We start from the raw sequence: 24,947 nt of genomic DNA, 5'->3' as shown, positions 1-24,947 counted from the left end.
ATCTACGTAATCCAAGTATTGACACACATATTTCCACATAACAGGCCAGATAATTATTATATAACGACTGGTCAGATGGCTTTCCTGTCTCAAAGGCTGTCATGGAAATAGACCTTGAAATTACGTTGGCAATCAATATAATCTTTTAACCAGGTGCACACTGATTTACCAGCACCAGACAAACATTACTCACAAGATGAGAGGAAAAACGGTTGTAATGGTGGGCAGATGGCGTCCACTCGAAAACTAACGTCCATGCTGATAACCACTATCAGAGAGGTTCTGTCATCATAAAACCACTGAAAATGAGGAACTAAGTCTGTGGCCAAAATACAGGATGGAGTGTAATTTAGATAGTCTTCTGTTTAAATGCCTGACAACGGGCCTCCATATCCTAGCTTTGGTTATTTCACCTGTCCATACAGAGACACACAATCCTAATAAGTGTATTGGCTCACAGCCATAGGGTTTAATGTGAATGGAAGAGCTTCCCATTTTGTTAGCAGGTTGCTCTTAACTCACTCCACTGAGAGCGGCCGAAGTGCAGCTGTCTGTACTTCTCCAGTTCTTAATCTTTGCTATCAGTAGATGTGTTATAGTCTGACTGACCCTTTTTGCTTCACAGTTCCAAGAGGAAAGACAGAGAGGCTGGAGAGGTGGAAGGAAGCAGTAACGTTCATTAACAAACATTTACACATCTGTTACAGCCTGAGGCACTGGAATGAATGTGTACTGTAGATGTGAGGAACTGAATAACCGCTTGCGAAGCGTATGTGATATATTAACAATCAAGCATTGAAAAATTTCACCAAAATTTCCAAATCAAACTACATTATTATCCATTAAAGTCAACAAAAACACAAAGATGGTCTATTCTCTATTGGCATAAATAACAAAGCTGCACAGATGCTTGTTTTGAATGTGTTTGTTTTAAGGCCATTATTTACTCACCTGCTATGGTCGACAAAGTCATATTAAACCCTGTAGACAGAGGGAATATTGTCTCAACTAGGTAATAAGCTGGAAGTACTACCCTCACCGTGTGTGAATGGAAAGAGTGAGTCTGTGCAGAACTTGGACAGTAGTTAGGAAAGTGGTTTATGTTGTTTCTGAGTCCTCAGGCATTACAGAGGCTTTCAACAACACCTCCTTTACAGGTTAAGGTGCTCAGTGAGGTTCACACACATTTACTTTTGCAAACTGACAATGAACTAATGCAATGTTTCATTTTGAAATTTTAAAGAAAATGTCAGTGATGCTTGGCTTTGCCAAACCTGCTGCCATGACACAATGGTGTTGTAGACTAGAGGTTGGCAGAGCATTTAAATCGGTGGTTCTCAACCAGGGGGCTGGACCCACTAGGGGGCCTCAAAAAACTTCAAAGGGGGCCTCGAGATGACTTTTTTGTTCAAAATTAACAAAATGCTTTTCACGCAAAATTTCAAACTTGTGTCACTCGTCAGTGTGTGTCTCGTCATATCCATAAATAGAGGAAAGTTGCTCTGGCTACTTTGACGTGTGTATGGAAACGTGAGAGTGGAATAGGTTAGTTGTCACAATGAGCGAGAAAAGTTGTCACGGAGCATGCTAAATCTCGAACCTCCGGGGAACGCCGGACAGAGGAGCTTCTGCTTGCAAAAACAGAATGCGACAGAGCTCGTAATAAAACAAGAATCAACATTGGCTTTTTGGAGATGGTGAGAACTGAGGGATTTGAAATGTTGTTCTGCAAAATACAAGCAGTTTTGTTTTTTAACCGCTAGAGGGCCAAAAGCTACCTGTACCTTTAAAATAATTTAAAATAAGACAAAACAAGCATAAAAATAAGCTGTTTTTTTATTATATATATATATACACACTTGAAGTCAAAAAGAGATCCACTGATTTAAATATGTTGCCAACTTGTTATTTTTTTTTTTTTGTATTGTAAAAATCACATTTTTAAAGTCAGCATTGTACTGAATTTGCAAAACATTTTGACATAAAGCGAACAAGAAAAAAAAGTTGGGCGGGACTTTAATTTTGTCCATCTGGAATTGATGGTTGGATTGTTGTGGTTTGCTATTTCTGTGACAGGTTCGCTCACCCTCGCACCAGTAAATGTCATCAGACAAGATGTGGGTGCAAGTGGGAGGGGAAGTTATTTTAGTTAAGGGCACATGAATAAAAAAAAAAAATGATGTGCACAGATAAATCATTTATAATAAATACTGCAATATTCCATAAAAATATGAATTGTCAATTTTGATTTCATGATGACTTTAACTATTTAACTTAATTAAATTAGATTACAATCCACTATATAAATGCAATAAAAGGATCAGCGTAGCATAGGTTAACTGAAATAAACTGGGGGGGAAAAAAACACCAATGACATTATTGGTGATTATAGCGGTAAAAAAAAAAAAAAAGATTCAAGCGATGCGATATAAATATGTCTTGTTTTAATCTGGGGAACTTCTCAGGTGGAAAAGAGGTTTTACTTTGATTTCAATCTCGAAACATTATCCTGTCCTGTGAATCCCCTTCAAATGGGACTAGATAACAAAAACTTTTCTTTCTCTGGAAAGAGTTGCAGTCTCTTTTTCATCAGGCAGCTTTGCATTGTGATGCATTTCCTGCACAATCTCTCTGCCACATCCTGTCTGCACATGTGACTTGAGTCTCTCTCGTGTTCATGTGAGCACACCAAGATGCACATATATCAATCCATTCAACTTCCTCCTTAGCAATAGGCAACAAAACACACTTGTGGACTGCTACAATATTCTTTTGCACTTGTCAGCAAAGGGATTTAATGATTGTTACTGTTTCTCAATTAATATTAAATATTATTTGTAATACTGGCATGACATCTGTTTTTCAAAAATGAAACTCATAAATTATACTTGTTTTGTGACAATCTTTTTTAGTCAGCAGTTTTATGCTTTAAAAAAATGAGGGCCAACAAATGTCTTCCTTTTTCCAAATAAGTCTGTCAACAGCAAAACCTTCTTAATTTATTTAAAGTCTCTATATTACGTAGTTTAAGTTCAAACTAATTTAATTAAACTCCAATGACGTACATTTTTTAAGTTAATTTCACCAGGATAGTGTAATGAGATGCAGAAGCAGCTCAATGCATTCTGGCCTATTCCGCAAGTTATTATATAACACGCTCTAATTAAAAGCATGAACATAGACTGTTCTGTGTGAATGTTGGAAACACAGTATTAAGGATGCAGACAGTCATGCAGTCAGTTCAGAAAACTGGAATATCATCACAGGCAAAGTAAGTCTCTCGAGTTTTGCATGTCAGTTGTAACGTCTGGGGAGAAAAGCCGTTGTCCACATGTTGTTTTTACTGTTGGTGCTGAACATCTAAACGCCTCATGACTTTTGGGACTGTTTACTTACTTTCCCGTGTTGGCAATCACACAAACAAATATTTTTATAGTACACAATATATTTTATGAAGACTATTGAGCTCTTTAATTAATGACTGCAAACAAATTACGTATTTATGTGTACCGACTTACGTTTTCGTGCAAAATTTCCCCCGGAATCATAACACGTGCCAGCGCACTCACATTTCCTACCCTCGTTTGATATTAATGAATTCAAAATAAGGGGGCGCGTGCCTGCAGGTAGTAATTTGCATAAAACACGCCCAAACATTTCCATATAAGGGCTTTCCGCAACTTAATCGGTCTCTCTCTCTCTCTTGCTTATTTTCGCCTACGTGTATTCTGATTTTTTTAATTTAATTCAGATTCATTTTATGATGTGGGTGGTTGTTTGAGCGTTGCTGTGTGGTTGCAAAAGTGTTTTAGCGTGTCCTTTTGCATTTGTTTGGTGGTACTGGCCCAATTTAAAAAAGTCCACTCCTAAGTTTCTGACATTGATATTCTGGCCAACATATGTGACTCAGGTCGCTTCTTTAATGCAAATACTATATTGGATTTTTATTTTTTTTAAATAGACCTGCCCCTTTTCAGCGCTGCGCTCGTTGTCTGACTTCTGGCTTGTATTTCCACAGCTATCTTATGTACGAATGAACTGCTCATTTTAAAATCTTCCCGGTCTACTGACATTTGTTAAGACATCTGCTTTAAACATAACAATGCTCATGATAACTTTCATTAACTCTACAACACGTAAATCCACTTCACCAGCTAATTATTCTTCAACAGCGATGCCATAGAAATATACAGGGCTACCGCAAAAACGGCAGTTCAAAGACAATATTCTAAAGATGGCGGCGCGCATGTTTCTCTGAAAACCCTAACCAAGTATCAGTCCAAAGCACACATGGTGCGAAACAAGTTACACATAAATTTTTTTTTTTTTTTTCATTTAGTGGTTTAGAACAAACCCAAGTATAAGCAATAATAATAGTGACGCTTACTTCAGCAAACATCACTAAGATATGAATACACATATAAACTCTAGTGTCCCATCTCTACCAAGCTCCCATCTCTCTTGCTGTGCTAATTACATGCAACAACTGTCATCCCATTGTTTTGCCCAACCATTAAATGGCCCATTCATGGCTTAGCTTTAGGTCCCCTTGTCTTCTAACTAATTATGCATTCACTTTTTTTTTTAACAATCGTCATGACTTGAAATGACTTCAGCCTTCAAAATCTGCTCAAAAACCCAATTATGTCTTCAGCTGACAAGTTACCCACACACCCATCTCTGTAACTGAAGACAAAACAATAGCTAATCAAGACACAGGGAGTTATGCAGTACTGACACCACCAGTGACCATCCAAAGAGGCTCTGACGTAACGGGCACCGGCTGTGAAGGCAGACAAAAGGGAAACGACGTAAAGAGAGCCATAGAAAACAGAAGGGGGGGTATTTTGTGACCTGGAAGGTCAGGCGCTACACTGGGATGATGATGCGGTTTGTGTCTTGTCAAAGCACCATGGGAGAATGTGTTTGTGTGTGCAGGCAGAGGGCAAGGGTTCAGCTCTGACCTAAAGCAAGAGAATCAAGGCTTGTGGCCTGGAATCCTGGGGTCACTCTTTAGATGCACATTCCAATAGATATTCCTAACAGCGATCCACACATTCCCTACAATGAATTAGTTTGACATCACTGAAAGTCTCAAAGAGCCCAGCATTAGAGGAATGTAACTAGCCCCTTCATACAACAAAACACACAGTCTCTGCCCCATAGGAAGATGTTGTTTCTGAGGTTAGGAAAGCACATTAGGCTGTAGTCTTTTGTATGAGCTGCCGGTATCGTAAGTGCAAAGAAAAATATTTTGGGAAGAAATCAAAGCACAATAAGAGCACTTGTGGGAACTTCTGGGAAAAATTACCTGAGCAATGGCAATATGAATTCAACATAGAAGAAAACAAAAAAAGCATACTAGAGAAATTATAAGCGAAAATCCTTTTATTTTCAATATGTATTTTCAAAAAAAAAAAAAAAAAAAAGTTATTTACAAATACTTGCCAAAAAGGCAGTAATTAAATATCCTTCAGGACCCAAGTATTTTCAAATATAAATGATCAAATTATAAAAACAAAAAATCCTTCATTTTGTGCATCTTCAAATATCAAAAGAACAACAACAACAAAAAAACTTCACAAAAACTGAAAACAAACATTAAATAAATAACTTAAACATTAAACAAAATATGTACAAACATCTGCTTCTTGATTTAGATGAAAAATGTGCACCAGGAAATAAAGTTAGACAATGTTAATAAAGTTTAAGGGGTTGACAAAGTGATTTTTTTTTTAGTCTACATTTTCGCCACATATTTAGGTCTTGTTAACTGTTACTGGTTATAGAACTTTAAACAATATTCCAGCAACAAACAGAAATACATCCACACCTACTCAGCATTTTAGACAAACATTTAAGTTGCCCAACCAGTCCTGTGTAAATGTTTTGTGTTCAGATTTTAAAAGCAAAGGCTTTGAAACTTTTGACACACTCAAATTAAATGACTTCTAAACTGATCTAAACATTGGAAATGAATGAGGCTCTCATTAACAGGCTCTCTGAAAAAAAAAAAAATGATCATCACTAGATTCTTTGGTTTATCTTGGCCTCCAATTTTGGTCTTCAGTGTGCTTTATTGGATACATTTCTCTTGTTTTAAACCTTCAGTCTTTGGCTAAGTGAATTTCAGTTCATTGTAGTTTCTCAAAGTTTGCTTTCCTCCTCTTCCAGGGGTCGGTTTAGTCCAGGAATGTATTTCAACAGCCTCCGTCTGAAGCTCTTCTGTTTGGGTTTGCGCTGCAGTGTGCTGAACCCTCCGCACTGCTGTTTTTCTCCATTAGGCACCGAGGATGACGACGATGCCGGGCCCCTCATGTAGCTACGTGTGCTGGCGCTGCGTGTCAGGGTTGTCTTGGCAGTAGCAAAGAGCTCGCTGGCGGGCCGGATGAGCCGTGGACGGCCGCTTTGAGTCTTCTCTTGGTTTGTGTCGAGCTCATCATTGCTGGCAGTGTTGGCACGTTCCCCCTGGAAGATGCAGGTTTGGTAGAGTGGATCGTCCTCGGCCGTGGCGGCACTGAGGCGGCTCGCGCTGCTGCTCGTGCTATCGGTGCCACGTAACGCACGCATGGCCGCTGGGCTTGGAGCTCCCAGACTACCGTACACTCCGGCTGACTCCAGGGACTCGTACACAGAAACGTCACTCATTACGATGCCTGTGAGAGTGAAAACAGACAGCTAAATTAACCTCTGAAAGAATGAGAACTTAAAAGAATTTAACTAATAGATTGACCAGCCATTGTGGCTAGTGGTTTTCAAAAGTTATCAGCCACTCAGCATTTGCCACAATTTTGACATCGTTATCATGGGGAAAAACTGCCTTATAGATGTTTTTAATATTATCTCATAATTTGGCAGCAGGTATATTAGGCTGCCGTCACTTTAAGACCTAAGATTTTCTACAATTAGTCTTTAAGAGATCCTGCAGGCTAGTAAAGTACTATGCTAAGATGTTTGGTTTGAGCCTTAGTCCCGCCGGAAATATACTAGCATATGCTTCTAAATTGGTTTCTCTTTTAATACATTCTTTAAGTGTCTAATACAACATTGTGCTAACAGGAAGTGTTTTGTGTTATATAAATACACGCAGAAGTGTTCAGATGTCACACGTCCAGCATTTACATGCTTCTAAAACAACCTCATAAGCAACTGGTGGCTTATCATTCAAAGGCCTGGGTTAGCAAGATTGGTATCATGTGCTAAAACTCACCATGCACAAGCCGCTGTTCTTGCACCATTAGAGATCTGTATTCATCCCATTTCTCATGCAGAGTTTGCTGGAGAAACAAAAGACACAGTAAGAGTCATTTCACATGTCGTTTGGCTGGTCTGTTCATTTATTTTTTCCCAGCCATCATCATAGAGAACAGGGAAGTGTGTGGTCAGTGAAGTCAGACATAGCTCTCAGTTCTCCATCGCTACTTCTCACACCAACAAGCCATCAATATATGAATGAAATGCATAACAGTTTTTTGTTGTCTGGGTCCAATTTTTTAGATCATAGTTCTTTTCTTAAAGTTAATTTGCTGAAGGAATGACTGAAAAAGTGGTTTGTCATGATATTTTTAAGCTTTTTGTAATTATTGAGGTTTTGATTGGTTTTATCTGTTATTCTACTGAATCTGAAATAAACAACAACAACAACAACAACAATAAAAAAAACTAAACTCATGGCAAGTATTTTACTGGTATGCACTGATATTCAAATTCTGGTCAATAGCAAAGAGCAGATAATTATTTTTATGTTATGGGAGATAACTGTTATCGGCTGATATTAATTCAACACTATTTTGTTTAAATATATAAAAATTAAAAAATTAAAATCAATGATACAAGTAAATTTAGGCAGAACAACGTTATAATGTTCGGTATGAAAAACGAATATTCATTTTAAGGTTTTAAAACAAATTACATTCAACAGAGTTATTAAATTAGTGTTTTTAAATATTAACTGTAAGTGTTATTTTAGTATTATTTATATACTATTATAGTTATTGTTTTGAATTGGCTTTTATATTTTCAGTTTTTATTTTAATTAGTTTTTTTTATAGTAATTTTGTTATGCGACTGCCATTTTATTGTTCTTTTATTATTTCTATTAAGCTTTAATTGTTTTATTTTATTTATTTATTTATTTATTTTTAATTACAGTTTTAGTCATTTTGATACTTCAACTTAAATGGAAATTAGATCTGTTGCTGAAATACAAAGTTTAGGTTTCATCATGTAACATTATTATATTATATTATATTATATTATATTTCAGTTTTATTTCGATTTTATTTTTTTAACCGTTCCAGTTAACGATAACACTAAAGCATGAGCATTACATGATGGCCAACATGCCCTAAATGTAAAACAAAATGTAAATTAGCATTCAAAAAAAAAAAAGTCTGATTACGAATATGGCACCATTATATGGTGCATCCCCATTATTTTCCCATTAGCCACTAGTTTAATTGGTAGATATCAGACATTCCTGTCTACTACTCCACCGATTGACTTTAAATGAGTTTTAAGTTTGTATTTAAATAACTTCTTTCAACCATGACAAAGGCATGTGTGCCAAAACATACTGGTTTAAAGTTCTCCAATGAACGACTGTAAAACTCTTCCCGTCTAGTCACATCATCAGCTCAGTTAATATTATAACATTTACAAAAGACAGCCTCATATCCAACTGTGAATTCAAAAGAGCTCTGTATCAAATATGACAGGAACACATTTAGAAGCATGTTCACCATCACGGTGATTCAGCTACTCTCAAAGACTGCAGAAGTGAGTACCACAATGAAACCGTAGTCTTTTTGTAGTTAAACTTTATAGCCTAGGCATCTTCTTTCACATATGAGAATGTCCCGAGGAATGTAAAAATGTGCCTTGCTTCTTTTCAGCTGTACTGCGGTATGTGAGGATTAAGACTGGACTGTCATTGGAACAGGTGGGGTGTGAGAGGAAACAGGTGTGATCAGCACTAGCGTTTGGTGCCAGACCGGGGCAGCTGTGTGAAAGCTGGGCTTACATTACAACACTTGTAAACGTCTCGGTATACGAGACGACACGCACGACGGTTTGCATGTGGTTGGAGAAACTTACCTTTAGGTACTGCAGTCGGGCTTCCAATTCTGCTTTTCTAATAGAGTTGCTGTAAACCGTTTCTAGCCTAGACAGGAACAAAATAACAGAGTGTTGCATGATAAAGCCACTTCCTATACCGTGCGGTATTACACGTCTTCAAACCTTCAATTTAATAAACACACCAATTAAAGTCAAAGAGCTCTTTAAAACAGACTTCAGACCACAACGTGTGCGAATATGAGCTTAATGGTAATTTAAAACTCCCCTTCCCCCAAATGTGTATGATTTCAAAACCAGCACTGGTGATATGGATATGAAGAGGAAACCTCTTTTTACTGGGTTGTTGTAAACTTTCTCATTTACAACATAACCCCGTGTGTTCAAAGCCGTGGAGAGCGAAAGCATGAACTGCTGTGCATTCATGTGGTTCACATCCACACTTTATAAATGGAGGTTCATTCTCACTGGGCTTTCATCTTTTATTAAACAGGAAATAAAAGGGGGGAAGGAAAGTGTGGTTCCAATCAAGTAATAGCAGATCTAATTCTTCAAGCTAATCAGAAAAGACCACAGGTACACTTAAAACAATTTAGTTTCAATTTAAACCATTCTATTTTGGGGAAAGTGTGACATGAAAGAACATCGAACATCTACATACCTAATGCTGTCGCCTGATGATTTAATGAGCTGGACGATTTCTTTATGGCGAAAGCCTTCCACAGAAGTGTCGTTCACGCTGGCAATCGTGTCTCCTACAAACGCCAGAGAAGAGTGTTCAACTGAGAACAGATCTGAATTGGAAACTGTATACTAACATTTTGTGTGCTGTGCTGCCAGCAAAAAATGTCAATTCTTTCATGATTATTTACTCACCCTCATGTATTTTGAAACCTGTATTGACTGATTTTCTTCTAAGGAACACAAAAGACGACACTTATTGCAGAATGTCCCATTTCAACACAATAAAAGTGAATGGTGAATGACCACAGGTGTTACGCATGAGTTCAGAGGAAACATTTTCAGTGAAAACGTTCAGTTTAGTCTGTTACTCACAGAAAGCTATTGTTGAAATATAGTTGAATGGACTGCTATTATGGAGCTTTTTCAAAACTTGACATCACATTCACTTTCATTGTACAGAAAAGAGCAGCGTAATCATTCTGCTAAACACCTCCTTTTGTGTTCCACTGGAATAGATTATAATCTTGTGTTTTTTTTCTTCTCACATTACAAATCAACTCAAAATAACACTTAATTTTATTTGATGTAAAAATGTAGCTTTTTCTCCATACAAAATCAACTTTGTTTTTGGGACACATCTGCCGGGGAGGGGCTGGACTTCACACATCGATATGTAATGAACAAGAGTTTTGGGTTTTCTTGTCTTAAACGGATGAGGTCATGTGCTTTTGAGAGACAGACTAAGGACGACAATAGCGCAAAGCATGCAGGGAATGCAGGAAGCGAAACCAACACACACGCACAGCAACTCTGAGTAGGAGTTCCTCTTTACTACTGATCTGACATCAGTTTATCTATGAATAGTATTTGTTATATTTTAAACTTTGGAGAAGATCAGCTGATCCTAGGACAGAGCAAATGGGTATTTTAGATGCAGAACTGTTTGTTCTCTTTGAGATTAGACAAAAGATTGCAGATTTTTGCATATATTAAATTTCCAGCAAGTGTTAACAACTCATAAAAGCCTGAATATGGCATTATAGGACAATGACAAAATCTTGCTTAAAAATCTTTTTTAAAAATCTAAAAAACCCTAGTTTTAAAACTCTAAATAAAGTTGCTTACAAGTTTTTTTTAAAGATTAAACTACCACAAAGATGCAAAATTACATGCGTGACGAACCGGACAACCGTTGTAACAAACGATGCTTTCAAAATTCATGGTTGAGATATAATACATTTATTTCATAGAGCAAAATTAGTTTAAGCAATGTTAACCACAAACCTACTGTTTAAAAGTTTCCGCTGAATAAGTTTGCATTAAAGTGACAATAAAGATACATAATGTTAAAAAAAAAAAAAACTTATGTTTAAATTGTAATATTTCACAATATTACAGTTTTTACTGTATTTTTGACCAAATAAATGCAGTCTTAGTGAGCATGAGACTCCAAACATTTTAACATAGAGTATTTATTAAATTTGAAAATTGTCACATTTTCTAAAGGGAACTCATGGCTTAAAAATGCTAAATTATCTTCTAGATTTTTTGGACTAAAAAGCTCCATTTTATTTATGCCCGGATAAACGATTTATGCCAAGTACAACAAGAGCTCAAACAAAAAGGAAACAAAAGAAATGTTCAGAAAAAAAAATTTGCAGATTAAAATAGAGCTTGTATATAAACATGCAGCCCACAAAAAGCCACAGAGTGGCTTGACTGTATCCTGTTTTACAGTTTGAAAGAGTAAAAATCCATCAACTGTCTGCGTGGGTGCTGCGCTGTAATATTTGCTCTTGCTTAAACAGTAGGGCTGCCACTCAACTGTCCTGCTGTCAGAAAGCAAGACATTTGCAAGCCTTCTGAAATATTACTCCCGTTCACAGAGACTCATTTTACTACAAAACAGGATGTTCAAGAGGTGGATGAGGGAAACTGATCCTTGTTATTGCTTTGAAATGTACTCCCTTTGACCCCGAGGACCACTCTGAATATTCTAGCCTTTGTGTCAAATGCTGGTTTAGAGCAGGATTGAATGAGCAAACATTAAGGGTGGTGTTAATGTAAGCACACTTACCGATTTTAAGGCCTGCAAGTTGGGCAGGACTGTCTTCGTGAACTTTGCAAACAAAGGTGCACATCTCCACCGAGTTCTCACTCTGGTGATGCAGTCCGTACGTCTGCAGACACACACACGAAAAGGATGGTAAACAATGCTGTCTCTTGTGCTGGGAGTAATGTTATTTATAGATATGCATTCAGATTATACTAAAGTAAACAAAATGAGTCATAGACTAGCTAGCAAAGGTGTGCCATTTTCTTGAAAGCTGGGGCTTATTGTTCGACGTAGCATTGCTAAATCAGGTCTGATAGCCTTTCCACAGTGGCTTAACACCAACATGTGCTCAAAGACTAGATTGTTGACCTGCACGGCTTCACAAAGACTGACTGACAGACTCAATGGCTTAAAGGAAGCTGAACGTGAGGAATGGCTCCAGGTGGTTTACTCGCATGCAAACATCCTTGATAAACAAGGCACACCGAAACTAGGCCATTTGAAAAGTCTGTGTTTTGTTGTCATTTGGATGTTTGAACTCTATAGCAGTTCATTACGCCCAAATAACTCCAAGCCAACTAGCTGAGGCTAACAATATTTTTTGGTTGATCAGCATTTTACATTTTAAGACCATTTCTGAGCGTTAGCAAAAGATACAGCGAGTTTACTTGGTGTCAAAACACATTTTACTTCTGTAACATGAAGCATTTTAGAGTGATAATCAGTCAAAAAGGAAAGATTTTCAGAGGTGTAACAAGTTACATTTACTTTTAATAATATAATATAATATAATAAAATATAATATAATATAATATAATATACTTTTATTTTGGATGTGATTAATCATGAATTAATCGTTTGACAGCACTAAATCTACAATATATAATATAATATAATATAATATAATATAATATAATATAATATAATATAATATAATATAATATAATATACTTTTATTTTGGATGTGATTAATCATGAATTAATCATTTGACAGCACTAAATCTATAATATAATATAATATAATATAATATAATATAATATAATTAGTGCTGTGAAAAACGATTCATCACAATTAATCGCATCCAAAATAAAAGTAAATACAAACTTTTATTTTGGATGCGATTAATCGTGAATTAATCATTTGACAGCACAAAATATATAATATAATATAATATAATATAATATAATATAATATAATATAATATATTAGTGCCGTGAAAATCTATTAATCACAATTAAACGCATCCAAAATAAAAGTAAACACAAACTTTTATTTTGGATGTGATCAATCACAAATTAATAATTTGACAGCACTAAATAATATAACATAACATAACATAACATAACATAAAATATAACATAATATAATTAGTGCCGTCAAATGATTAATCACGATTAATCGCGATTAATCACATCCAAAATAAATGTAAATACAAGCTTTTATTTTGGATGCGATTAATCACAAATTAATAGTTTGACAGCACTACATAACATAACATAACATAACATAACATAACATAACTAGTGTCGTCAAATGATTAATCACGATTAATTGCGATTAATCATATCCAAAATAAATGTAAATACAAACTTTTATTTCATTTTTCATAACATAACATAACATAACATAACATAACATAACATAACATATATATAATGTAGATGGATAATACAAAATATTATAATATAACACAATATAATACAATAAAATAGTATATCCATGACCCTACATGGGTCAAGTGGTTTTCAAAATGGCTGGATAATATATGTTTTAAATTTAAATTATGTAAATTGAGTAAAAAAATTAAGTTTATAAAAGTAATATTTTAAATAATAGCAATACAATGAAGTTTGCACCAGTAAGATCTTGTGAAGTTTATCTACTCTACAATAAAACAACTTAAGTCAGCTTCAGTGGACTACCATATGAATCTCTGTGTAAACTGAAGGATGTTAAGCAGCTATAACACATCAGGTTGATGTGAGATATTTTAGAGAATTACACTTCAAATTCTATGAGTTAAGAATACAATGCACCTCTGCACAGCAAGAGCTTAAAACAGAGCAGGAAGAGACTCAGTGAGAAGTCGATATGCAAAATATCAGCTTCAGTTTCCACCATAACTGTAATCAGTAGCTCATGTCAAGACGCACATGCTGATATACTGACGCCATTTGGAAGGGTCATTTGCATGTTAGTGCCTTTAGTATCAGTGGTATCTTTGGTTCTCTGACATGAGCAGATTCAAATGAGCATCTCAATTTGCTGCTAGTTTCCTGATGTGCATGGAGCCATAATGTTTTTTTGCGGCGCGCAATGTTTTCACCAGTCACCAAAGTGACGCGCTGTGGCTCTAAGCTCTCACGATGTTTCGCTTTCACAATGAATGACAATTTCTTAAGCGTGTAAAATGCGTAGGAACGCTTCATTTCAACGGCTTTGAGGATGACTGATGTTGGTGCTCATTTCCTATTCTGAAACCCAAAGCAGTTGTTGAGGTTAACAGCTTCGTGAGCGGAGGACACTGTTAAACCTCATTTTGTCAAAAAAGAAAGGTGAATCTGACTAAACTCTTGATGACTTCATGAAGATTATCTTAAAGGTATGGTTCACCCAAAAACGGTCATCATTTCTGTCATCATTTACTCACCCACTGTTACAAACCCCTATGACTTTCTTTCTTCAGCAGAGGACAAAAGATGTTTTAAAGAAAGCTCACGCTGCTCCTTACCATTACAATGAAAGTGAATGGGGACTGGGACCAAAAAGGCACCATAAAAAGTGGTCCATATGACTTGTGTGCTATATTTCAAGTCTTCGAAAACCATGCAACAGATTTACGTGAGAAACATACTGACATTTCATCCGATATTCACTGAAAATCTTGCAGAACAGCCAGTCACCATTCACTTTCATTGTACGGAAAACCAGCATTTTTGATATTCTCATTCTGCTACAAAAAACTTATTTAATATATTACAGAAGAAAGAAGCTAACACATGTTTCAAATATCACGAGGATGAGTAAATTTTGAAAACATCATTTTTTGGGTGAACTGTCCCTTTAAGAAAAGCCACAAAAAAAACAAAAAAAAAATGCAAACATCTCTGAAACGTGAATCATTTGTAAAGTGTTTTCAAACGTTTGGAATCGTCTGCTTCCTTCCTCTTCCCACACACTCCAAATGCTTACACGAATCTCTGAGACACTAAGAGCCTCAGGATGCAAAGTACAGACATATTTACATAGTAGATATGGCCAACCGTATCCCCGCTGCAAAGAGACTCAAACAATGTTGTCTACAGTATGCCGTCCCAGAAAACAATTCATTTCTTGATATGTCGCCTATCATGTGACAAAAACTTGATGTCATATCCTATACTAGAGGACAAGGCAGGAAAGGAGGGGTCCTCCATCCTGCATCTGAACTATTATACATTACTAAATATAGCTATCTGGCACATTTGTCATAACAAATGACATACTGCTTTGAAGCGGGATAAATAATTACTAATGTAGAGTTCATAATCGGTTCCACATTGAGGAACCGGGCTTTGATAAAGCGAGTGTTGTGAGGAATAAATTACAAGAAAACAAGCTAAGACAGACAATTAGGTTCCCACACCGAGATTTTTGATTCTGTCAAAACTACAACTGGATTATACATGGATAAACCTTAGCTAATACTTGATTCTGTTGAAATGAGGTGCCATCCACTGCAGTGTAATCACAAGTGAGACCTTAAAGCTAAATATAACCGCTATTTAACAATGAAGAGATCTTTCATCCAAGGTCTTGCTTTTATTTAATCCTGAGCAGCCCACCCACATGTACAAGCTTCATGACACCATTTCCAACTAAAAACAGAAAACTTTTTGCATTTTTGGGGTCCTGAAAATGCAAACTTTTGAAAATGGGTTTCAAAGTGCACTTTTTTTTTTTTAAACAAAGATACTGTTATCGTTTCCGTGTAAACTTCAAAAAAGTGAATTTGTGAAAACGGTGACGTCATGCGTGTGCGTATTACTTGTTCAGTCTACAGGCGTGTAGAGTTTCTTTACAAAGTGACATCGCCAACTACTGGCTAATTCACCCAAAAATGAAAATTTGATGTTTATCTGCTTACCACCAGGGCATCCATGATGCAGGTGACTTTGTTTCTTCAGTAGAACACAAATGATGATTTTTAACTCCAACCTTTGCCATCTGTCAGTCGTATAATGCATGTCAATGGTAACACAATCTATTAGAGTCAAAAAAACACGCACAGACAAATCCAAATTAAACCCTGCGGCTCATGACGACACATTGATGTCCTAAGACACGAAACAATCTGTTTGTGCGAGAAACCGAACTGTATTTATATCAATTTTTTTACCTCTAATACACCGCTATGTCCAACTGCGTTCAGCACTCGTTTAGTGAGGCCTGATCGCGCTCTGACAACGGCAGTGATGTCTCGTGCTTATACTTCAATGAGTGCTAGACATTACTTCCATTGTCAGAACGCGATCAGACCTCACTAAACGAGTGCTGAACGCAGTTGGACATAGTGGTGTATTAGAGGTAAAAAATGATATAAATACTGTTCGGTTTCTCGCACAAACCGATCGTTTCGTGTCTTAGGACATTAATGTGTCCGTCATGAGCCGCAGGGTATAATTTGGATTTGTCTAAGCAAGTTTTATTTACTCTTATAAAAGAAGTTCCCATTGACACCCATTATATGGCTGACAGACCCCAACGGTTGGAGTTAAAATCATCATTTGTGTTCTACTGAAGAAACAAAGTCACCTACATCTTGGATGTCCCTGGGGGTAAGCAGATAAACATCAAATTTTCATTTTTGGGTGAACTATCCCTTTAAGTTGTTTTTAATCTGTGTGAACGAGGACCATTTTGACAACCTTGTCATCGGTATGTGAAAAACGAGGGAAAAACGGTGCCGTTATCATGTAAACATACCCTAAATCTTTTTTAAAAAGGTTTTACATTATATATTATTTTACATGATATATTACTTATAATATACATCTCATTTACAGTGACTGAGTTTCTAAATCCCTCTTACCTGGATTTCAAAGCCAAAGGCCTCCTCCTCTTTCTTCTCCAGGATCACTGTTTTCCTGGAAGGAAATTCAGCAAAGTATTCTGTTAATATGAGCAGAGGAAAGGGCTGCTGTACAGAGACGGTCTTAGTAAAGTGACGTTCTGAATGGTTTAGTCTCAATCCACAACCTTGTCAAACTGTCAATGCTTACAGGAACAAGGATGATGAAATATCACAGAGGAAATGCATAATCAACCCCATGATACTGCTATAGTGGAGGATGTGTCTTCATGGCGTAATAGGAAACGTGTGAAAAAGGACTAAAAGCAAAAAAAAAAGCACCCAATTCTGGGTGTGACATCTGAACAGCTCATTCTTAAACTATGCTTTCAGTGTGCTTTCAGTTTCATACATATACAGTGTTTTTTTTTTTCTCAATAACATCAACCTCAGGGCATGAATGACTACCACACTTTAAACTAGAGATGACTTCTGTAATAGTAGCCGTCTAGACAATTAAGAAATCTGTAGATTCAAACATGTAAATCATGAATACTTCGATATGACAAGACCCCTGTTTTTCTGAAAGCACTCTTACATCATTAGGCACTCATGAATTATGCATCTGCATATACTCAACAATAAAGAGACACATACATACAGTGAAGAAAGATACGTGTATCTGACCATCTGGCTGATCCAACACACACTACCTTTTTATTCACAGGTTCATTCAGGCCTCATTTCATTCATTTGGTCCTCTGAAAAAGGCCATTTATGTAAACATATAATTGTGTTTGTTCAAATGGGGTTATTTTTATTCCATTACACCTTGTAAAAGGCGTGAATGACTATGGTCTGACGTTTTCATAACTGTCTGAATAAATAGAGTGTATTTTAGGGAAATAACGATGACGCATGCATACGCCAATCAAATCTGTGTAGGTGGAAGAAAAGAAGTGGCAATCTTACCTTTGTGGTTCTGGAGACTGTGAGAGGGGCTTCCATTTTTGCAGCCCACCGTTCTGTGCAGCAAGACAGATAGATGAGGAGGAAAAATAGAAAGATAAGAAGGAAAATTAGTGTCTGTGTGATTTTTGGAAGATCTGCCCTTGTGCACTTGAAATCCCCCCTGATCAACAGGTCTTTTCCCAAACAGTCCGAGCTGTAGGTTGTGCAATGTGTTCATTTCACACTTCTTGTTTGACAGCTCGGATGACAATCACAGACATAACCTGAAAGGCATGTCTGCCTGTCGCCACTCTGAACCATTTCTGTCGCAGCTTTCTCTGGTTCATGCTCTTTTATCTCCAAACTACAGGTATACATATCACTGTAAATGTCATGGAAATTATCACAAGGATGATCTAAGATGTAGCCAGATTGGCGAATACAGGTTCTGTCATGTTCTACAACAACTTCCCTGATTACTGGCTGATAACTTTGAAAACACAACCTAAACCACACAACGGACATAAGAATTCATTCATATTACACCCGCACTTACAGACGTCTATTCAATCGGGCTTCTACCTCAACCCCAACAACTTCAGCTTTCCACAAAGTGCACTTTGTGCACGAACGCTCCTAAGCTAGTAAAACGTTGCCTTTCTTTATTTTCGTACTCTTTGAGAATTGTCGTAGGGACCCCTCAATGACTTCATTTATTTCCATGTAACTAAGAGGGTCCCTCGAGGGCAGTTGGAAGGAGAAGCAAAGCTCTCCGCCGCACAATACCCTGTTGTGGCCCGGCGTTCACGCGAAAGTGTAGGAGTCCAGATACAGAGAGCTGTTCATAAACCTGCCCTGCCCGACAATCCGAAAGCTTGCCATGTAGTACTCCGCTGTGAGTAAGCTTTGTTTAGGACTCATTTCTGCAAATTAAAATACAACATTTAAATGTTGCTGTTGGCTAGTTTTTGAGTAAAGCAGCTGTCAAGGAGCTATTGTTTTTGACCTTAAAATGGCAAATTGAAAAACCATTCCACCCAATACATCTTAAATACGCCAACATAAATGGATAGCTCATCCAAAAAAATGAAAACTGTCATCATTTACCCACCCTCCTCTTATTCCAAACCTAAATGACAAAGCATTGGACCTCATTGGCTTTCAATGCATGGATAACACAAAACAAAACACACTGAGACATTTTTTAAAATATCTTCTTTTGCATTCCACATTAGAAAGTATGGAAGCTTTTTTCCGACATGGAATAAAAAAATAATTGTTTTTATCTCACAATTCAGACTTTTTTCTTCGCAATTGTGAGTTTAAATCTCGCAATTCTTACTTTTTTCTCAGAATTGCATGATATAAAGTCACAATTACATGTTATAAAATCAGAATTGTGAGATATAAACTCACAATTCTGAGAAAAAAGTCTTTTTCCCCACAGAATTGGACTATAAAATTCACAATTGCAAGTTTATATCTCACAATTCTGAGAAAGTCATAATTGCGATGTATAAACTGGCAATTATGAGTAAAAAAAAAGTCAGAATTGCGAGATATAAACTTGCAATTGCGAAGAAAAAAGTCAGAATTGTAAGATAAAAACTGGCAATTGGGAGTAAAAAAGTCAAAATTGCGAGATATAAACTCGCAATTGCGATAAAAAGTCAGAATTGTACGTTTATATCCCACAGTTCTGACATAACTCGCAATTGCGAGTTGCGACTTTATATAACTCAATTCTGAGATAAGTCAGAATTGCGAGATATAAACTGGCAATTGTGAATAAAAAAAGAATTGTAAGATATGAACTTGCAATTGTGAGAAAAAAGTCAGAATTGCGAGATATAAACAATTGCGAAGAAAAAAGTCTGAATTGTAAGATAAAAACTGGCAATTGGGAGTAAAAAAAGTCAAAATTGCGAGACAAACTTGCAATTGTGAGAAAAAAGTCAGAATTGCGAGATATAAACAATTGCGAAGAAAAAAGTCTGAATTGTAAGATAAAAACTGGCAATTGGGAGTAAAAAAGTCAAAATTGCGAGATATAAACTCGCAATTGCGATAAAAAGTCAGAATTGTACGTTTATATCCCACAGTTCTGACATAACTCGCAATTGCGAGTTGCGACTTTATATAACTCAATTCTGAGATAAGTCAGAAATGCGAGCTATAAACTGGCAATTGTGAATAAAAAAAAAAAAAAGAATTGTGAGATATGAACTCGCAATTGCGCTAAAAAGTCAGAATTGAGAGATATAAAGTTTATCGTTTAAAATTATTGCAATTAGGGCTGACCGATTTCGCAAGCGATTGTCACGCGCATTTCGTCATAAAGCCGGTTCCCTGATTACCGCTAAATCGCCATCACCTGCTTTCAAATGGAGCGGCATTTAATAGACAGAGCCATATCACTGACAAGCTACGCAATATCGCGTTCATTATCGAAGGCGATTCATCTGCGATAATGAACGCGATATTGCGTAGCTTGTCAGTGATCTACGGCTCTGTCTATTAAATGCCGCTCCATTGAAAGCAGGTGATGGCGATTTAGCGGTAATCAGGGAACCGGCTTTACTGACGAAATGCGCGTGACAATCGCATGCGATATATCGGTCAGCCCTAATTGCAATTATCTTTTATTATTATTTTGTGACAGAAACAAACTTCCATAATAAAGAGAGTCATACACATTTGAAATGACATGAGGGTGAATATATGATGACAGAATTGTCATTTTTGGGTGAACTATCCCTTTAAGAACATCAGAGCCATAACACATACTAGATTATAGATGTTGTTTTGATTGCCACCAGACAGCTACCCAGAGGTACTGAGATCATATCAGACCTATTTGAATTTCAAAAGCCATTTCATGACACGATCAACAACAAAACCACACTAAACCCTGTTTACTCAGGCTTTTTCAATTCCACAGTAAATTCACTTCCACACCACAGAGGTCACAGACAATCCAAAAAGGGCTTCACTGCCCCGGACACTTGGTCAGGTTCCATAAAATGGCTCGGCTGGCCACACAGGAGGTGGACTGTAAAAAAGCAGGGCCAGAATTCAGCAGGGACACATACGAGCTGTTTACAGTTACTCAAGAGAGTCAGACCTGCATGTGGGTGGTCCAAAGGCACCGGGAAACACTTTACACCATGAGTGACCATGAAACACACTTCAGTGTGTCTAAACCCAAGGGCCAGAACCGAGCTGGCTCACATCTGTACGGTCAAAGCCCAGGAGAGCAACTCCTTTTGCCGAAAGCCGAGTACGGTGTAGAGGTAAGCAGCAGATTAATGTCTCTCTTTAGATTTGGAAGGAAGCGTGGGATACTTTATACTAGACACTGTCTATACCTACCTACCAACCATCCATCCATCCATCCATTACAAATTGGTGTAATAATAATAATATCAGCAACAGTACCGGGAAACATTTTCAGATATGTAAGTGCAAATCTAATTTGCATTATTAATAATAATAATTAGGGGTGTGACGAGATCTCATGTCACGAGATCTCGCGAGACTAAACTGTGACGAGATTTCTCGTCGAGGCGAAAAGTAGTCTTGTGATGTTGCCATGAAGAGTGTTAGGATATTAGGAAAGAATATGCCACCGCTACATTTACATTACGCCTCCACTGTCCTTTTGCTTTGTATTTAAAAAAAAACATAAATTCATTGGATAACGGTCGCCGCCGCTCCATATTCACAGAGTACGCGCGATCGCTGAAAGTGAAAGTAAACGCGAGCGCGCATTCAAACGCGATTTCAATACCTCGCATTTTGAAAGCGGCTCCCTGATGAATGCAAGTATCTCTCAATATGAAAGCTATTTTAGGCTGGGCAGTGTAGTTGTAACCATCTCTCAGCTCTGTATCAAAGAAAAATTTGGTCTTATTTGCACTTTGAATATTGAGAGAGTGCCATTATGTTGCACTTAATGAAAGTGTTACCAGAAAACGAATAACAGTTTTCTCTTAATCGTATTAAGCACAAACAACAAGGTTTCATTTGTTAACATTAGTTAATGCACTTTAAACTATGAACTAACAATGAATGACTTTTTTATTAACTAACATAAACCAAGATTAATAAATACTGTAGCAAATGATTGCTCATGTTAGTTGATGTTGGTTAATACATTAATGTTAATAAATGAGACTTTATTGTAAAGTTTTAACTTTTTATTTAACTGTTTTTATTAGTAGAACTGAAATGACATTCATTACAAGATGATTAGTTAAAACTTTCAAATACACCTGAGAATATTTTTTCTAGTCTTATTTCACCATTGAGGATTTCTTATAAATAATGTGTAAAAATCTTGTCTCGTCTCGTCTCGTGAAATTCGAGTTTGCTCGTGAAACTGTCTCGTCACACCCCTAATAATAATATAAATAGAATAAAATAAATAATACATGTTCTGATATGTAAATGGAAATCTAATTTAAATAACAAAATATATATAATATTATTAATAAATGTTTAATATAAAATGATTCATGTGAAAATGTATTTTCCTCTTGTTTGAGCCAGTTTAGGCTCTATGCATTTCTCACTTGAGAATGAATGGTTGCTACCTAAAGTTAAGTACACAACCTTTGACCTTGGGCAAATTTTTGCAAACTATGAATAAAATAAGTTAGTTCTGGTGTTTGATTTGAATGCGCAGTGGTGTCATGGCATTGCAATCTCTACTTTCTATGGCATGATATGAGAGATCTGTGTTTTATGATCGCTAATGATTCAGAATATACATGAGATTTGACCGCACACTCACTTGCAAAAAGTTTTACCATGACAAAGGCTTTGTGCCGAAACGTTGGTTAATAAAAACTTTTTTCAAGTGAGTGTGCGGTCAAATCTCATCACTAATGATTCAGAATCATTCAGAAATGAAAAAAAGTGTAGCCACTCCTAAATCTTTGCATGACTGTTCACACACATACATGCAAATAAGGTTCTTCAGGAGGAACCGTCACACGCTGATGGTCACAGATGCACACAGATGGACAGGTGTGAATGAACGCAGATCTAGAAATTCTTCACATGCCAAGCAAAGTGTGACAACTGCTTGAATCATTCAGGACAAGACTCATACAAGGACTACCTACTTTAACTACTCCCCTTCAACTATGGTTATTAAACCTGCAGCATTCCAGAATTGTACATTTTGAATGTCTCCTGCCCAGTTCAGAGCATCAAACAATGTGCTGATGATACGAATCAGGTGTGTTAATAAGCGAAACATCCAAAATGTCCAGTTCTAGCCAATGACGATGGCATATAAAGTCATTAAGAGAGATGGAGATGAACTTGTGTGCCTTCAAACTAATCTAACTTGAGTGGCGCATGAACACTGCTGGTTCTAATCAAGCAAACTCATCACAGGATTGTTTCTGTGCTTAATTAAGGCCAGACAAAATCATACAATACATTCAAGATGTTCATGCATAGAGGACAGATATAAAAGTGGCTAACAAGTGTAATATTACTTCTAAAGTTTTTACTCTAGTAGCTGATAGTAATGAAGTGTGACCGAGTTCAGTATTAACATACTGTGGAAACTACAGCTCAACCTAGCTGAAGAAAACAAAAACTGGTGTGCTGGTCTCAGCTGGTCAAGACCAGCTAAACATTAGTTTGGCCAGACCAGCTTAACCCAGCTAAAATCTTAATAACATAGTTTAAGATGTTTTAGCAGGATTTCCTGCTTTTTTTTTGTCATATAATAGCTCGACTGCTGTGAAATAAACAGCTTAAACCAGTCTAAAATGGTTCATTGGTCTGGTTTAAGATAGTCTTAGCTAGCTGAAAAAAGTGCTCAGAATTTTTCTAAAACCACCTAAAATACCAGTTTGACCATAGAGAGGCTGACTAAGCCCAGCAAATCATCTAAGCCTGGACTTTTTTTTTTCCAGCAGGGAATTAAAAGTTAGATAAATATCATAACATAAACTGATGACTTGTGTGTAAACTGCCAATGCACATGTAAACAGGAGTCAAATACAGCGTATCGAATCTAGAAACTAAAATGAAATGCTCTAACCTTCTTAAAGTTCCTCGGTAGGGTCCCTCCAGAGTAAGCGAGGGTCTTATAATTATAAACCTCCGTGGAGTTTGAGGGTCCACGCTCCACAGTCCCACAGCTGTCCGATTTGGAGGACGTAAAGTAGATATCTCCGCTGTCATGACACAACGACCCGCTGTCCGGCTCGTTTGAGTTCAGCTTCTTCACGCGTCGGAAAGTCATATTTTTCATAGTCCGCGTGTCACTCAATAAGCAAGTAACAGCAGATGAAAGAAGAGCAAGAGATGAAAAGTACTGAGTGTGGGTGAGGAGACACCCACTCGGCACCAGCCTACACTTTGGCTTGTGCAATAATCCCCAGCTCTAGCTTTCAGTCTCAGCAGCAGCAGCAGCATCTGCGGACAGACTCGTCGGGTTAACAAAAGCAAAGCACATGTGTGTTGGAAGTACTTGAAAAGTGGGAGGGACCTAGCGATGCTAAAATATTAAAAGGGGGGCGGGGATATACAATTGGCGCGATGCGATTGGCCGTCATGCACAGAAGCGATGTTTTGGTTTTTTAAGAGAAACTTAGGAACGACCATACATTGAAACTGTTTTGCAGGTATAAGTAGTATTATTTACGATTACATTTAAGGCATTTAGTTAACACTATTTTCAAGGGTGAATTAATAAGTCTTGAAAAGTACTTTAATTTCAAGTGTTTGACTTTTATTTATTAAAACCAATTATGTGGATTTTGTGAGTTGACAAAACGGTTACACAATAAACGTATATTTCTAAGAAATTTTATTTGTAATATATCGTTGTGTTTTTATATTAAAGTAACTTACTTTTAGCCACATCATTCAACTCCTCGATTCCCTCCATCAGCTCACGATCGGTTCGTTCGAACGGCTCAGTGAATCATTTAAAAAAAAATTGATTTCCAGCATATAATATACAAGTACTTAACAAATATAAACTACAACAAAGAAATAGAAAATGTACAGCATAGTATAAATAATATTATTAATAATAAAATAATATTAGTATAAATAATAAGGTAATAATAATACAAAAATAAACAGGAAAAAAGAATCAT

General features: G+C 36.7%; 1 protein-coding gene across 2 annotated transcripts; it reads right to left on the bottom strand.

The window, feature by feature from the left end:
* Positions 1-5,373: 5,373 nt before the first annotated feature.
* tamalin (trafficking regulator and scaffold protein tamalin) lies at positions 5,374-24,300 on the bottom strand. 2 transcript variants are annotated; one of them, XM_048177233.1, is made up of 8 exons: positions 23,882-24,300; positions 17,839-17,891; positions 16,888-16,942; positions 11,837-11,939; positions 9,737-9,830; positions 9,097-9,163; positions 7,211-7,277; positions 5,374-6,656 (listed from the first exon to the last, which is right to left on the bottom strand). In XM_048177233.1, the coding sequence occupies exons 1-8, from the start codon at positions 24,092-24,094 to the stop codon at positions 6,148-6,150; spliced, it is 1,161 nt and encodes a 386-aa protein (XP_048033190.1). In that variant the 5' UTR covers positions 24,095-24,300; the 3' UTR covers positions 5,374-6,147. The 2 variants fall into 2 exon arrangements, with proteins under 2 accessions (XP_048033190.1, XP_048033191.1); XM_048177234.1 differs by lacking the exons at positions 17,839-17,891; positions 23,882-24,300 and adding an exon at positions 17,078-17,816.
* Positions 24,301-24,947: the final 647 nt, after the last annotated feature.

This window comes from Megalobrama amblycephala, linkage group LG24, assembly GCF_018812025.1.
Source record: "Megalobrama amblycephala isolate DHTTF-2021 linkage group LG24, ASM1881202v1, whole genome shotgun sequence".
NCBI lineage: Eukaryota > Metazoa > Chordata > Actinopteri > Cypriniformes > Xenocyprididae > Megalobrama > Megalobrama amblycephala.
The sequence above is the reverse complement of the archived record's forward strand: the minus strand, read 5'-3'. Positions and strand labels throughout refer to the sequence as shown.

Bases quoted from the DNA above. Each gene is read 5' to 3' on its own strand.
- tamalin (XM_048177233.1), bottom strand. From the start codon at position 24,094: ATGAAAAATATGACTTTCCGACGCGTGAAGAAGCTGAACTCAAACGAG. The intron at 11,940-16,887 runs GTAAGAGGGATT...GTGTGTCTGCAG, and splicing joins CCTTTGGCTTTGAAATCCAG to ACGTACGGACTGCATCACCA. The intron at 9,831-11,836 runs GTAAGTGTGCTT...TGGCGTTTGTAG, and splicing joins ACTTGCAGGCCTTAAAATCG to GAGACACGATTGCCAGCGTG.